The 16,491-nt window shown below is 26.9% G+C and overlaps 4 protein-coding genes across 4 annotated transcripts; all 4 read left to right on the top strand.

Annotated features, from left to right (window-relative positions):
* Positions 1-1,802: 1,802 nt before the first annotated feature.
* On the top strand, positions 1,803-3,757 carry OCT59_021220 (uncharacterized protein; the record flags this gene model as incomplete). Its single annotated transcript, XM_066149715.1, has 6 exons — positions 1,803-2,276; positions 2,491-2,869; positions 3,363-3,385; positions 3,456-3,497; positions 3,565-3,610; positions 3,693-3,757. 6 exons carry the CDS (start codon positions 1,803-1,805, stop codon positions 3,755-3,757), a joined length of 1,029 nt encoding a protein of 342 aa, XP_065990595.1.
* Positions 3,758-5,936: 2,179 nt separating this feature from the next.
* Positions 5,937-7,530, top strand: OCT59_021219 (uncharacterized protein; the record flags this gene model as incomplete). Its single annotated transcript, XM_025313062.2, has 3 exons — positions 5,937-6,193; positions 6,279-7,140; positions 7,501-7,530. The coding sequence occupies 3 exons, from the start codon at positions 5,937-5,939 to the stop codon at positions 7,528-7,530; spliced, it is 1,149 nt and encodes a 382-aa protein (XP_025188352.2).
* A 3,953-nt stretch (positions 7,531-11,483) lies between these two features.
* OCT59_021218 (uncharacterized protein) lies at positions 11,484-13,186 on the top strand (the record flags this gene model as incomplete). Its single annotated transcript, XM_066149714.1, has 2 exons — positions 11,484-11,502; positions 11,769-13,186. The coding sequence occupies 2 exons, from the start codon at positions 11,484-11,486 to the stop codon at positions 13,184-13,186; spliced, it is 1,437 nt and encodes a 478-aa protein (XP_065990594.1).
* A 741-nt stretch (positions 13,187-13,927) lies between these two features.
* On the top strand, positions 13,928-14,893 carry OCT59_021217 (uncharacterized protein; the record flags this gene model as incomplete). The annotated part of the gene is made up of 1 exon (XM_025324041.2): positions 13,928-14,893. The coding sequence occupies one exon, from the start codon at positions 13,928-13,930 to the stop codon at positions 14,891-14,893; it is 966 nt and encodes a 321-aa protein (XP_025188355.2).
* Positions 14,894-16,491: the final 1,598 nt, after the last annotated feature.

Below are 16,491 nucleotides of genomic sequence, written 5' to 3'. Positions count from 1 at the left end.
GAGTGGGTTTAAAAAAGACTTTATAATTATATTATTTTTAAATGATCTGTTAAGTATTATTTTTTTTTCCATAAAATGGACTATTTAATCGCATTTATTTAAGAATTCATGGGATTCGTACAAAATCCGAATGTCAAAATCCCGGATGGTACGAAATCCCGAAAAATCGACCAGCATTAAGCATAATGTTGGTCGGTTCTAAATTTTGACATTCGGGATTTGGTACCAGACCCGAATTCATATATTAATAATGATTTAATTAAACTGTCAAATAAATATTATGGCTAATACTAACTTTACATTACAGAATCTTTCTAAAAAATATGACGATGTAACCATGAGGTGTACCATCAACTATATTAATAAATTTTGATGATACTTTACATAAGTTTTTATTTTTGGAGATTTTTTTGACGATCATTTTAATTAATGTTTATCCAATATTTAAAAATTACAATACAAATTGACTTTATTTTTTTTTAGAAAGTATTTTTCAAATAGTTGATTCGCTTCTACAAATCTCTGCATCAAATACTAGGCACAGCGTGAAATTCCCAAACTAGGGATGGTCCCAGTTCAGTTAACCAGTGGTTCAAACTGAGTCACTTAGTTCATGGTTTAGTTCGTTCACACCTTGAACCGAACCAGGTAAATACAGTTCAGGTTCGATCAACTCAACTCGGTTTGAACCAAACTGAACTGAATTAAATCATTTTAATTGATTGAACGAATTTATTTGGTTTGTTGCTTCAAATTATCTAATTAAATAATTTAAATTATATATAAATCATAAATTATTCGCTTGATAAATACATTACAATCATCACAATTAAAACACAAAATAAAGCGACGTAAAGTTATAAATTCGGTTTTTATATCACAATTTGCCTTTTTTGACCCGTCCGCCCGGATTTTTTATTTTAAAATTCAAAAATTTTTAATCAATAAAATTTATCTATCCGATCAATAATTTTCATATGTTAACAGTTTTAGGTTAAATGAAATGATATTAAATTTTTGGCGTGGAAAATCAATTGTAAAATATTTAATAAAATAAATAAATAAAATTGCTAATCTTTTTTTTTTTTCATTTTATTAGAATGAGAAATTTTCTTTAAAGTAATGTCTGTCTCAATTTATGATATTGATTTCTGTAAAACATGCAGTTATCACATGATATTATAAAATATAAACTATTTTATTATCTTACAAAGGTTCAGTTCAGAACTGAACTAAACTATTTCCAGTTTAACCACTTAACATAAATTTAATAGTATTTTTTAAAAGTTAAATATAAATGAAAAGAAACAGTGAAAATTTATCTGAATTAATATAAAAATAATAAACTTAAACTTATAATATTTATTAAGACGACACAAAGTTATAAATTCGGATTTCATATCCCGGCCGGGTCGGTAGATCACAAATTCACAATTTTTATATTTTTTTTTTATATTAACTTGAACCATAGTTCAGTTATGGATTGAACTGAACCGGACCGTTTCAGTTCAGTTCGAACCGTGATCGTCCATAGATCAGACTAATCCAATCTTATAATCAGCTGATGATATGCAGATATGCAGTATCACGTAGGACTATGGAATTCTTTGCATATTATATATAGAATTCCAACAAACATTTTTGGAAAGTTGTATGCTTATTAAAGTCTTTAGAAATTGTTTATATAATTCGAAAAAAAAATTCCCTTTTTAACAATTTAATATAAAAACGTATATATTATTGTTATACAACAGTATTCCTTGACTTTAAGTACATAATCCTTTTTTTTTAAAAAAGAAAGAATGAATCAGTCAACAAATTATAAACATAAAATTGAATTTTTATTATCAAACAGTATGTCTTTAGTTCAACCAGCACAAACTGTTGAACCAAATTTCGTAATAAAGAATTGTGTCGAATGTAATAAAAGGAGAAAAGTTTTGGATAGTCATCAGGTGTGCCTTGTTTGTAACAAAATAAGGATGGTATACAATCATGGTCCAAGTGGAAACAAATTTATTGATGACTTTATCAATTATACACAAATTAATGTTATTACTAAAAATGGGAAGTTGGAATTTGTTCCTTTTGAACAATTCATTAAAATAGAATTTATTGCTGAAGGAGGTTTTAGTACAATTTATAAAGCTACTTGGATTGACGGCCCAGTTACTAATTATAAACGTAAAAGAGGAGATTATCGTGTCCCAAATTATACAGTTGTCTTAAAAAAAATTAATGATTCTAGAAACATCACATCTGGGGAGTTGAATGAGGTACAGTACATACTACATACAAGCAGTGCTACCCGTTATAACATCATTTTATTTTTAATTCCTTTGATGCCATTATATAAAAACATAATAAATCTCATTATAACGACAATTAGAAAAATTTACTAATGACCCAAAGAGTATTATTATAACGGGCGGCACTTTTAGTATCTTACCATTTATAAGATAATAAATTAATATGCTTTCTTCATTTTAGATCAAGATATTTTATGAATCATCCTCAAAATATAGATGCAATCATTATAATTATGTTGGCAATTATTTTGGAATTACTCGAGACCCTAATTCTCAAGATATCATGATTATTATGCCATATTATGATTCAGGTGATTTGATACATTATATCACTAAAGATTTTTATAATATTAGCTGGGAAACAAAGTTAGAAAGATTAGGTGGTATAGCATATGGACTTGCTCAAATACATAAGTTAAATATTATCCACAGGGATTTTCATAGCGGAAATATCCTTTTCAATAGAGAAAATGATGGGCAATTTGTTAATATTACAACAATAGGAGATCTTGGTATAAATAAATCTGCATTTGAATCTGGAAATGATAATGAAAGTTATGGTATTATTCCTTATATGGCACCAGAAATTTTTCAAAGACAAAAATATGATAAATCTTCAGATATATATAGTTTCGGAATGATTATGTGGGAGTTAATGACATGTAGAAGACCTTTTTGGGATCGAAATCATGATACAAAGCTTATCATTGATATTTGTGATGGTTTACGACCACCAATTGTCACAAATGCACCCGAAGGTTATATTGAGTTAATGAAAGAATGCTGGTATACTGATCCAAATAAAAGACCGACAGCTGATGATATACATAAAAGAGTTGGAAGTATTCGAATTCATAATCATAAAAATGGAATACAAACTAGAATTATAAGATCATCAGATATTGGACCTATAGCATTAAATTATCCAGGTGCTATTTATAAAAGCAGACCTTTAAGTGCCATGATTAATACTGCAATGTTTTTAAGGGATTTAAGAAGTCAACCTACTAATTTAGAAAAAGTCAAAAGATTTGAGGATGGTTTAATTGAAAGTCATAATGATAATAATGATGACGGTATGATAGTATTTGTCAATTGCAAATAAATTTAATAAATCTAATGCTTTTAATTGAAAATTATATATAGGTCAAAGTATTAAAAGAAAAAAGTTATATGAAGATGAAGGAGGTAATTAACTTTCAACAGCGTATCAATTTCATAATTTGACTTAATAAATCTTGTATATATCCTTTAGACTATATTAAAAGAGAAATTAGATATCGATACGAAGCTTAATAATGGTATGTAAATATACTTTTTATATATAAATTGTAACTTTTAATTTATCATATTATAAACCTAATTTCTTTAATTTAAATATAGAGGAAGTTGAATTCGATATTAACCTTTTAGCAAGATTATTATCACAGGTTGTGTACTGTAGGTAATGAATATTGTACGATGTTGTATTTATATTTGTTAACTAACGTCACGAAGTGGTATTAACCAATATAAATACCACCGTACAATATTTACATCATGGTATATTTATATTTCTGGTTTTTTTTTTGGTTTAAGGTATATATTACAAATATTTTCTTATCTTATTTAAGGAAACTGTATAAATTTATAGAAGTTCCAGTAGTTACAGTTTATCAATAGCAAATATGATTTGTACGTTTTTTTCAAACAATAAAATCTCGGAATTGATAATAATCTTTTGCAAAAAAGTTAAATAATTATAATTGATATTTAAATTTTTGTGAAATCATAGCTTTATTAATAATATTATTAATTATAAAATGTAATTGTCGTAATATAACTAATGAAATTATTTATATCCGATGCATCTTTATTTAAAGAATTTTATATTATTTTATATTCCATTATTGTTCAGCCCAATAAGATCATGCAGATTTTCATAGACCGATATTTTATTAGGCATGGCAATAATATATGATTGATATAATAAAGTGGAGTAAAAATATGGTGTAAATGAAATTTTTATAGGAAAAGTTTAAATAAAGTAGATCATGCTCAAATTAACTATCGATATTCGATATTGTACGCAAATAAACTATTAATATCAATATTGAATATCAATATTGATCACCTTTTAGATATCTTATTTAAAATATTATTTGCATAGAATGAATCATTTTTTATCATTTTGTTTCACTTAATATATTAAATTATAATTTTGGATACTTTATTCAACAAAATACGTAAGCAGTACTAGATATTATTTATCATCACGACGGAGCCGTGATGATAATGAAATCGATTTATAACAGAAAACACGAAAATATATAGAACTTATCAATTGATCTAGAGTGTTGTCTATTGATTTGTATCATTTTAGTCGAAAATTCTTGAAATAATTATGTACCATTTTTTTCAATTTGAATTAGATGAAATTACTTTAATGACAAGATCGAATTTATATAAACTGTAAAAATTTTGCAACATTGCATTGTCTTAACCTTTTTAATTCAAAGATCAATATAATGTACATTATATCGTACAATTCTACTCACAAGTAATACACGTATTTTTTTTACCTGAAGTAAAAATAAAATGATGAGCGAAGTGGTGAACACTTTCATAAAGGTTTTAACTTCTATCTTCTTTATAAACTAAACTAAGTAAACATAATAGGTTTGTCTATGTAAACTAGTAATTCATAAAACTTTAATTTGCTTGATTAATAATCATAATTGATTGATGACGCCATTTAATTTTTGGATTTTTGACCCCAGTATAAATTACTTGCTGAGTGTTTGAATTTGTGAATTTTCAATAATAAGACTTTTACTTGGCCTATAATTATAATTATAATAATAAAATTATAAAACCTTCGAATATCATTTAGATTGAGCTCATATTCTTTTATATATTCTAAAAATAAGTTAAATTATAAATTTGAAACATTAATTGAATTATCAAATAATAACTTAGATGGTTATTTGTTAATTATTTTTTAAGATGGAAAAATAATATTCATCAATTAATTAAAATATTATTTAATAAATACAATATTATGCCCTTGATTAAATGAATGGTGACAAATCATGCATTTATTACAAGAATTCTACCATGGTAAACGAAGATACGTTGTATAATGAGATTTTAATAAAGCCTAAATTTTAGAGCTTTAAACCGGATAACCATAATGCTGTTATGGAGTTATCCGTTTCAAAAAAAAATTGTATCCAGGTAGGTATTGAATCTTGAATTTGGGAGTCAGAATAATAACCACCAATCTTGTGAAAAAAGACCATGATGAGGTTCTGCCACCAGGTTACCAATAGCAACAAGTTTTCCAGGGTAAATTTTCCTTTTGACATTTTGAAAATTGAGAACGCGAGATTCAAAACGTATTTATTTTAATTATAAATCATAGCCCCGCAATGGTTGCACAAAATTTTTACCCATCACATGAAAATCAACAATTAATTGCGTAAGTGGAAATAAATTTGCGATTTAATGCTTTATAAGTTAGTTTGTGGAACGTAGCACATTAAGTTACTATACGGAAGTAATTTAACCGATCAACTTTGTCCAAAAAAAAAGCTTGGAAGTTTGAATTTTTTCTCACCCTTTCCTTTCTTTCCTTTCAAGATTATAATGGCTGATAATAAATTTTTACCGAAATTATCACAAAATTTACTTGAAATTTTAAATGATGAAGAATTTTATGATATTACAATTGAAGTTGGCAGTGACCCTTATATTAAAGTATTTCGTGCCCATATAGTTATTCTAAATTATCGTTCTCCTTATTTGCGTAGAATTTTATCAACTAATAAAAAGAAAAATGATGGAATTTTGACAAATATTAAATTACCAAATATTTCACCTGAATTTTTTCATGTATTATTAAGGTACAAGAGTTTTACATTTTATTCTTTTTGCGTTAACTTGTGTAATATATATATTTTTAATTACAAACAACTAATTCTTTTTCAGATATATTTATGGAGGAAAACTTTCTTTGGAAGAATATGATATTTCAGATATCATTAAAATCTTGGTTATTGCTAGCGAACTTAACCTTCAAGAGTTAATTCCTTATATAGAATCTTTTTTAATTAAAAACAGAACAAACTGGTTGGAACAAAATTTTGAATTAATATATCAGACAAGTTTTGAAAACGATTCTTTCTTAGAACTTCAAAAATATTGTACTGATTTAATTTCTAAAGAACCAGACAAGAGATTTAATTCTCCAAATTTTTCTACAATTCCAGAAAGACTTCTAATCACGCTTATCCAAAATGATAATCTTAAAATGAAAGAAATTCAAGTATGGGAATATGTAATTAAATGGGGACTCGCTCAAAATCCAGGACTTCCTTCTGATCCCACAAATTTTTCAAAGGATGATTTCAATACTTTAAAAAACACCCTACAACAATGTATTCCTTTTATTAGATTTCATAATTTAAATTCAATAGAATTTTCAAAAAAGGTATTGCCTTATAAAAAAATTTTATCAAAGGAATTATATAAAGAATTATTAAATCATTTTTTGGAAAATGACATTAAGGAATCATTACCTCGTATATCTATGTCAAAACAAAAATCTACATTAGATATTACTAAGGTTACAAACAGTGATAAAGAGTCACAAGAAGTTGAAAAGAATTTGGAGGAAGCTTTTAAACGGTATAAAAAAGCAGCAGAGGATGGAAATGAAGTGGCAGTATATAATTTAGCTGGTTGTTATAAATATGGAAAAGGTGTAGAAAAAGATGAACTTTGCAGAAACCTTGAATTTTTGCGAGGTATCATTACGTCATTACTAAGATATATGCAAGATATATTTAGGGTAATGTGACGATCCTTTTTTATTAATGAATTGTTCCGATGTTAATCCAGTATTACAATGAGATTTGCACAGTATTTTGACCGCATCGGAACAATTCTTTTTATAATATTGTTAATTCATTGAAAATATACATAGAAAAGCGTATTATAGGTATTTTCACAGTATTTTAAAAACATTATAAATTACTTTGCTAACAACATAAAATTTTCGTAAAACCACAAATAACTCAAATATAACAATTAACAATTTAAATTACAATCTAATTAAAAATCTTTTCCATTTGTAATTAATAATATTATTTCAATATGTAAAAATATATATGCATGATTATCTAATGTTCCTCTTGTTATAATTGGATAGCCGCGGATTTTTAAGCGATCAACGTACTGAATTTCCGTTGACAAAGCGCCCCTGGTGACACAACTATAACAAAGTGGGAACCAATGACCCCTACGGCCTTACCCCTCTAACCCTAACCCTAATCCTATATTATTTTTTTTCTTTCTTTGTCAGTTACTTATCCCCATAAGCATTCATTTCTCCTTTACAGTCTTTCGTCTTTTTTCAATTTAAAAGAAAACAAAAGCTCTCCAAAATCTTGCATACTAGAGAAACTGGAAGAAGCCGTCTAAGAAAAAAAGAATGAAGTGTAAGTAATTGTTCATTAATATAAATAAATAAAGGAAAAAAATACTTATCAAAATATGAAAACCAGTACGTACAAGGAGACCCGAATAGTTAGCTGCTCAAAAAAGAAATAATCCAACTAAATTCATAATCTAAAGAGTAAAATGAAACATTAGTAAATATTTTGTGAACACTTAGTATTAAATTCCCATGCAACAAAATACCTGCAATCTATCTGAAAAAGAGAGAAATAAGAAATGTTAATAAAATAAGACAATAAATATTGTGAAATTCTACACATCCAAACTCAAAGACCTAAAAAACTAATTACCTAAAAAAGAAAGAACCAAATAGTTAGTAAGAATACTTCTGAAGTTCAAAAAAAATTGTAGATACATATGAAACTTCCGGACCTGAATCTTGCAAAAAGAAAATAGAGGAACGTCAATAAAAGGTTAAAAAAAAATCAACAAAATTTCTTGACGAATCTTGTCTTTTTCGATTCCTGATCCGTCCAAATCTAAAAAAAAAGAAAGTTTCAAAATTTCAAACTAAAAAAAAACTCAAAACTTTTCAAAAAAAGTTAAAAAAGTTTGACAGTTCGATTAAACTTAAAAAACAATTGATAAAGTTTGGCAGATTGAAAATAAAATAAAAATAAATAATTAATTAAATAGTTTGATCGAGACTTTTAAAAAAAAAGTTTCGATAGTTACTTTTAAAAAAAATGATTAAAAAAAAAAAGATTAATTAATTAAAATTTAAAAAAAAGTTTTAAAAAAAAAATTAAAAAAAGTTTTGATAGTTTCGGACAGTTTGATCAAAACTTTTAAAAAAAGAATTAAGAAAAAGAAGTTTCGATAGCTTGATCGAAACTTTTAAAAGAAGATTAAAAAAAAAAAATAAAAAGTTTCAACAGTTTAATCAATACTTTTAAAAAGACGATTTTACCAATCACAATGACAATTGACGCATGTGATATAAATCACATCTATTTATTAATAAGTCTAACACTCTAACAGTCTATACTAACGCCGTATAATCTGATGTTAAGATAATCGATCACGTGCATCACTTAATAATAACCGTTGTTAAACTTCCTTTTTATTATCTATTATACTTATTTTTTTTTAACTTTTTGAGATTTCGAAACTTTTTTTTTTAGTTTTTTGAATAGTTTTGATTGAACTATCGAAACTTCCCTTTATTTTTTTATCTTTTTTATTTTTTGAAAGAATATTGGCTTTATTGTTTCCTCTTTTTATTTTTTTACCATTTTTCGGATCTCTCTGGACGCGAGATTTTGGTAAGTGTAAAATTTTTATTTTTTATCCTTCTTTTAACGAACTTTATTAATATTCCACATTTTTTTTGGGCAGCTCTTTGGATTTCTTAGATTTTGGTAAGATGTAAGTGCAGTCCGGAATGAAGGACTAGTATTTATGTTTTGTCAAGGGTAACACAAAATGTCCACCACTCCACCCGCTTGAAAGATAAGTCAGTTCATAATTGGTTCCTTTCGTTACACATTTTACTCAATAAATCCCAGATCCATGCAAAAAAATTTATAAAATCTATTTTGAATTTTTTATTCTCTTTGAACGTACTTCATAAACTTTAAAATCGCAAGTACAATAAAAAGGTGATTTTCTTATTTTATTATTATTTATTTAATTGAGAATATTTATATTAACATTCTTTTTTCTTTTTTAAGAACACCTTGGACTTCAGTTTGAAGTTACAAATAGAAGAGTACATTTCTTTTTATTTTTTTCTAGGTTTTTTTATAGGTTTTCCTTCATTTCAGTTTTCGAACGCTTTCACTTTAGACTGCTAAGGGACGCGTGGAATTTTGGTGAGGAATGGGTTAAAAAAATTAATAATTAATGAAACTGTTCTTTAGGTTAACGCGTTCTTCATTTAATTTATTTTAACGAAGATTTACTAACATTTCATTTTCTTTCTTTTTTTAGATGGGCCTTTTGGATTTCTTTAAACTGTAAATTTTCGGTAAATTTTTTTTTTCTTTTTTTTTTATTTGACAAACAGTTTCTAACGGGCTTTCTTTCTTTTTTTCTTGTAGATGGTTAAGTTTTTGGGTATTTGAGTTTTTTTAACTTATTTTGATGAACCAACAAATGGTCACTAATGTTTTGTTTTCTTTTTCTTTTTTTAGGCGTCCGTTCTTACAGTCTTTGGACGCATAGATTTTGGTAAGAAATCAATCTTTTTTTTTTTTAAATTCAATTCTCATAACGAAATATTTTCTGACGTTTCATTTTTTCCTTTTTTTTAGTGATTTGTTCTTTGAGCCTGTATGCGTTGGACTTAGGTAGGCTATTTTTTTCTTTGTTATTTGTTTAATCAAAATGAATAAAATTTTCACTATCTTGTCATTTCATTTTATTTCTTTTTTTAGACGGCTTCTTCTGATCTTGGCCTCATGATGGTTACTGAAGCTTTGGAACCATATACGAAATCAGGGCTGAACGCACAAAATTAATACAATATTATTACTTCCAAAACCTTTACAACTCAGAATCTGGAGATTATTTGGATCAGGATATTTGGATATTAATGTTACTAATATCAGTAAGAGAGGGAAGTTTTGAATTATTTGACAAAAAGTTTATTAACTTTTATTTTTTTTTCTCTTTTTATAGGTTTCAAACTTATAGAGAAAAATAAAAACGGTAAGTTAAAACTTTGTTATTTGTTATTTTTGTTAATTATGAACGTCTATTAATATTTTTCTATTTATTAATTTTTTTTAGGCATTACTAGTACTTCCAACTTAAAACTACTTGAGTAACTTTAGATAGTAAGGTTTAAACGGGATGCAAAAATTGATTACAAAGATTCTCGCTATATTGAGTATGAACTCCCATAATAAAATTTAAAAGCAATGTGAAAACCTGAGAAAAGAGACAGCCAAGGTAAATTAAAATAGAAATTCAAACGATGACAGTTAAACTTTCCAAATACCAAATGGGAATGAACGTTATATTCACTTGTTCTTTTGCTTTTTTTCTCTATCGCTTCTTTACTGACTTTCATATTCTCTTTTTTAGAACTTCAGCTCTTATCTGGGGATTATTGTACGTGAACTCTTCCCAGGTTATACATCTTTGAAAGTAGAGCTTTAATCGTTAAGGTACCTGAAGTCACCTCTTGCGAAGCATCTAGTATTTTTAATTAAAAGATTTTTAATTTTTAATTTTAATTAATAGGTTCATATTTCGGAAATAAAATCAAAGAAATAATTTCAGTACAAAGGGACAATTACGAATATTCTAGGAACCGCCTGATATATTTAATTATACTAATATATATATATAATGCGAAAAAAACAAAAAGCAGGAATAGACGAAGAAATAGAGAACAAGGAAATAGGGGAGGAGATAGTGCAATGAGGACATCCCGAATTAATTAGCAATTTGATATAATAAAATCTAAATGTGCATTGAAAATATATCAGATATATATTAAATAATGCGTTGTAACATGCAATGATGTCGTTAATATATCGTTACGTAATTGTTCTAATATTTATACGATACTGATAAATACATTATAATAAATCTTTTCGACTTTAATTTGATGTCTTGAAGATTCGTATAATAATATAGTGATAACATTGTAACGATAACTGATGATGTGCAGTTATTTTACCGTTACTTAATGGTAACTGTCTCGTGGCGCATCAATATAGGAATATGAACCATTATAATATTGGTGTTTTAACGATGCCTTATCAATATCATATTGACATCGGAAAAAATTTTATAGTTTCTGCAAAGAAATTAAAGCATTTGAATATTATAAAAAATCAGCAGATCAAGGTTATTTAAATGCTCAATTTGAACTTGGATATTGTTATGATAGTGGAATTGGTACTGAGACTAATAAAACAAAAGCATTTGAAATTTATAAAATTGCGGCTAAAAAAAATCATACTATTGCACAATATAATCTTGGAATTTTATATAAAAATGGTAAAGGAATAGAAAAAGATTTAGAACAAACTATTTACTGGTATAATAAAGCAGCAGAAAGTGGATATGAAGTAGCAGAATATAGTTTAGGAAATTGTTATAAATCAGGAGTGGGTGTAGATAAAGATGAAATTAAAGCATTTGAATATTATAAAAAATCTGCTGATAAAGATTATTTAAATGCACAACTTGAACTTGGATATTGTTATTCTTTAGGAATTGGAACTGAAGTTAATCATGCAAAAGCATTTGAATTGTACACTATTGCTGCTGAAAAAGATTCTCGTGTTGGCCAATATAATCTTGCAAATTTATATGTAAATGGTAAAGTAACTGAAAAAGATGAAGTTAAAGCTTTTACATTATATAAAAAATCAGCTGATAAAGGATTTTTAAATGCTCAATGTCAACTTGGTTATTGTTATGAAACAGGAATTGGTACTGAAGTTGACAATTTTAAGGCGTTTGAATTATATAAAATTGCTGCAGATAAAGGATCATGTATTGCACAAAGTAATCTTGGAAATTTATATGAAAATGGTAAAGGTACTGTAAAAGATAAAATCAAAGCCTTTGAATATTATAATAAATCAGCTGATCAAGGATATTTAAATGCTCAATATCAACTTGGTTATTGTTATATTAAAGGAATTGGAACTGATATTAATAAAGCAAAAGCTTTTGAGTTATACAAAATTGCAGCTGATAAGGGAAGTATTAATGTACAAAATAATCTTGGAATCTTATATTTATGGGGTAATGAAGCTGAAAAAGATTTGGAAAAGGCAGTTTATTGGTTACAAAAAGCAACAGAAAATGGAGTTGAATTTGCATATGATAATTTAGGTATATGTTATGAATTAGGAATAAGTGTAAATAAAAATGAAACTAAGGCATTTGAATTATATAAAAAATCAGCTGAAAAAGGATATTTAAACGCGAAACTTAGTCTTGGATATTGTTATATAAAAGGAATTGGAACTAAAATTGATAAAGAAAAAGGATTTGAATTATATGATAAGATAACTGAAAAAGAAAATATAGAATTTCTTAAATCAATTTATGATAATGAAGAAAATATAATAAGTGATTTAAATCTAGTTAATTATTTTCATAAAAAATCCGCAGAAAATGATAATAATTTTGTATTATATGAACTAGGAAATATTTATGAAATAGGTAAAGGTGTTAATAAAAATCTCATTAGAGCATTTGATTATTATAAACAAGCGGCTGATAAAGGATGTGTAAACGGGAAATATAAACTGGGGTATTATTTTCTTCATGGGATTATAGTTGATATTGATAAAGAAAAGGCCTTTATGTTACTTAAAGAATCAGCTGAAGGTGGAAATGACGATGCAAAAAAAATTCTTGCACAATATGAACAAGACGAAGGTATAGAAAAAGAAATCGATTCCTAAAGAATGTGGTCAACATTTATTCCATTTAAAAACGTCATGAAAAAATTGTTAAGCATTATTACTAAATCATATCGCGTACACCACCATGTGATAGTTTGTTCGATGCACAACTATAAATAAAGTAAATTACGGTATATATATATATACAGTACAATATTATTACAATAAAGCTCAACAATTTAGAACCGTATTTTAGTTTATAAAACTATTAATAAGAAATTCTATCGCCGACAAGTATAGTCGTAAATTTATCCAGATTCAGTGATAGTTTTTTTCATAAACATTTTAACCAAAATTATTATGTGAATTTTGTGAATTTAATTATTTTTGAACTGAGTTTAGTATGATCACATACAATGTTTAGTCATTAAATTACGTAAATAATAATATATAAGGCCATACAAACTTGATTTTATGGTTTTCATAATATAAAAATTTCATCAATAACCCGGCAACCCGGCTTTTAATTTTTTTTTTCAAAAATTTTATATGCGAAATTTTTTTTCAATTTTTAAAAAATTCTCACGCGGCATAGTAATAAGGCCGGGCAAAAAAAAAAATTAGATTCTTGTGACATAAAATTTTAAAATTGACCCGGCCGGCCGGTTTTTTTTTTTATACATGTAAAAATTTTTTATATGTAATGTTTATTATATTTTGTGTAACTTTGTAATATATAAATAAATTAAACTTGATAAATCGACCTTTATCGATCTGTAGATCTCTTTTTCATAAAAAAATATGCCGATAATAATTGTACATGTCGTGTTTAATTCTAAAACAGTATTTGAGTGGGAAGGACTTCCCGTTAATAAAGATATGAACATACAAGAATTTTTTAAAGATGTAGTTGTTGACAAATTAAATCCGGAACTATGGGAGAAAAATTGTGTAGCATATTTTAGTCATACGAAAATAGGTGAAACAGAAAAAATAGGATTGGAATGCAATGCGTGGGAGACTGTAAATCAGTGCGGAAAATATGTAACATTTAAATTACTAAATGATTCTAATGAAATACCATCTATGAATACAATCAATGCATTCGAATTAATGAGATCTGCATCAATGCATAATTATCTTCCAGAATTTAAATTACCGGCAAAAAATTCTTGGGAACAATTACGCATAGATTTAAATGAATTGATTAGAAGTAATGGAGGGGGTTGGATAGGAAAGGATAATGCAAATAATATTGGAAAAAAATTTGTTACTGATTTGGCAAAATCTATTTGGTGCGTTGATATTTGCTCTTATAAAACATTCAATGAGAGATTTAAAATCCCAGCTTTATTTACCAATTTTTTTGATCGAGCACATCCTGAAAAATACAAAAGTTCAAGAAGATCATTTGATTCAGAAGAATTACAACGTCATTATAAGATTTTGATGAATTACATTGAATTACCATGGATGGAAAAACCCAAATTTGCTTGGCTAAAAGAACCTTTACTGCTTTATGCAAATAATCTTTTAAAGTATGCTGAATACTTAATTAGTCAAAGAGTTATAACTGCAAGAAACCAAAGTTCTTTAACACCTGTAGTTGATGAAGAAAAGGCCGGATATATAGAAATTTTGGATGAAAATACATGGCGAAAACCTGAAGTAGTTAAAGAGTTTCGAATTCTTACGAAAACTTTAGAGGAATTGGAATATTGGGAACCTGTTAATATTAACCTATTTTGTCCAGTGTTGCGAAAGTAAGTTGGTAGCAATAATACATTCCCTATAAAAAATAAATGTCCGGAAAATGTCTACGAAAATGTCCGGAAAATGTCCAGAATAAATCTGGCATGTCCAGAAATTGTCCAGAAAATGTCTATTTTTTGCTACAAATTCGATACCTAAAATTTTGACATATCCGGACTTTGTCCAGAATATATCCAGAATTTGTCCAGTATAAAATTTTGGACAAATTCCGGACAGATAAACCTGGACAAATTCTGGATATAGTAAAAATTCAGATAATTTGAACTGGACAAATTCCGGACATGAAAAAATTCTGGACAAATTCTGGATGCTACTTCCAAAAAAGGATAAATTAATTTTGTAAAAAACTGCAAAAAGCACAAGACTGGCATTCATAACCTTCTTTGTCATACTAATTAAATTTGCTGAGCAGGCAAAAATACTATATATCTATGATATAAAACTTTAAGTTAAAAACAATTATAATGATGGTCACCTGTTGATCATCTTTTTGTGCCAAATTTTATGAAAAAATATTTCAGGTCAATTTCCGGACAAATTCTGGACAAAATGAGTGTCCGGAAATGAGTGTGTTTTCGGAACAATTTCCGGACATAGTACCTGGCATTTTCTGGACATTTTTTGGACAATTATTTAGACAAATTTTCCGGACAATTTCTGGACAATTTCTGGACACTTATTTTTTATAGGGATTACTATATAAATAACTTCTGATAAACTAATAAATAATAAATGAATTCTTATTTTTAATTAGGCAAAGATTTAGATTTGTTGAAAAATTAAAGGTGGCTTTCCCATTCAAAGTAGGAAAATACACATATCATCATGGAAATATACAAAATTCAGTTTATGTTTGGCGTATTGGTATTAATGTTAATGAACAGGATATGATTAACAAACATTATACAATTAGAAATAATTTGAAACAGACACTCCAAGTTTACCATACAAGAGCAATGAGAAAAGAATTTTTAGATACAGTTGAACTTTATATTGGAAAAGTAGAAAAAGCAAGAATGCGCTATATCTATTCTGTTTGGTTACAAGATTCAGCAGCTTCAATTAATTCAGAAACTCAAGATATAGATGATCGTGTAGAAGTAATGTTTGAATTAGGAGATCCTGATTTAATTACGGATTTTCGTGAAATTAATGAAGGTAGATTACCTAAATATGATGTATTTTGGGAATATTCATCCAAATATTTAGAAGGAATAGCTCAAGAATCTGTTTTAGCTGTTGATGATAGAAGACATGATATATTTCAGCATCTTGCAGTTGCAATTTCAACTCGTGATTTCCGAAATCATGTACTTAAAATTTGTCCTCCAAATATACCAATTCCATCTGTACAATGGATTAGACTACAATTTTGGCCAAAAAATCCAACACATAAAAGTAGTGTGCAATTTACTGGTAAACTCCCAATTAAATTTATGGTGCAAGCAAGGCAATTACGTTGTAATCATGAAGATTTACATTATGCTAGTGCTTTGTTTCGTTATCAAAAGGAAATGGCAATACTTTTACGTATGAATTCATGGTTAATTTTTATGGATGATAAACATAGATGTAAAGTAGGTGAACCAGGA

The sequence above is a fragment of the Rhizophagus irregularis genome, chromosome 3 (assembly GCF_026210795.1).
Source record: "Rhizophagus irregularis chromosome 3, complete sequence".
Lineage (NCBI taxonomy): Eukaryota > Fungi > Glomeromycota > Glomeromycetes > Glomerales > Glomeraceae > Rhizophagus > Rhizophagus irregularis.
This window is presented reverse-complemented; position numbering and strand designations above follow the sequence as displayed.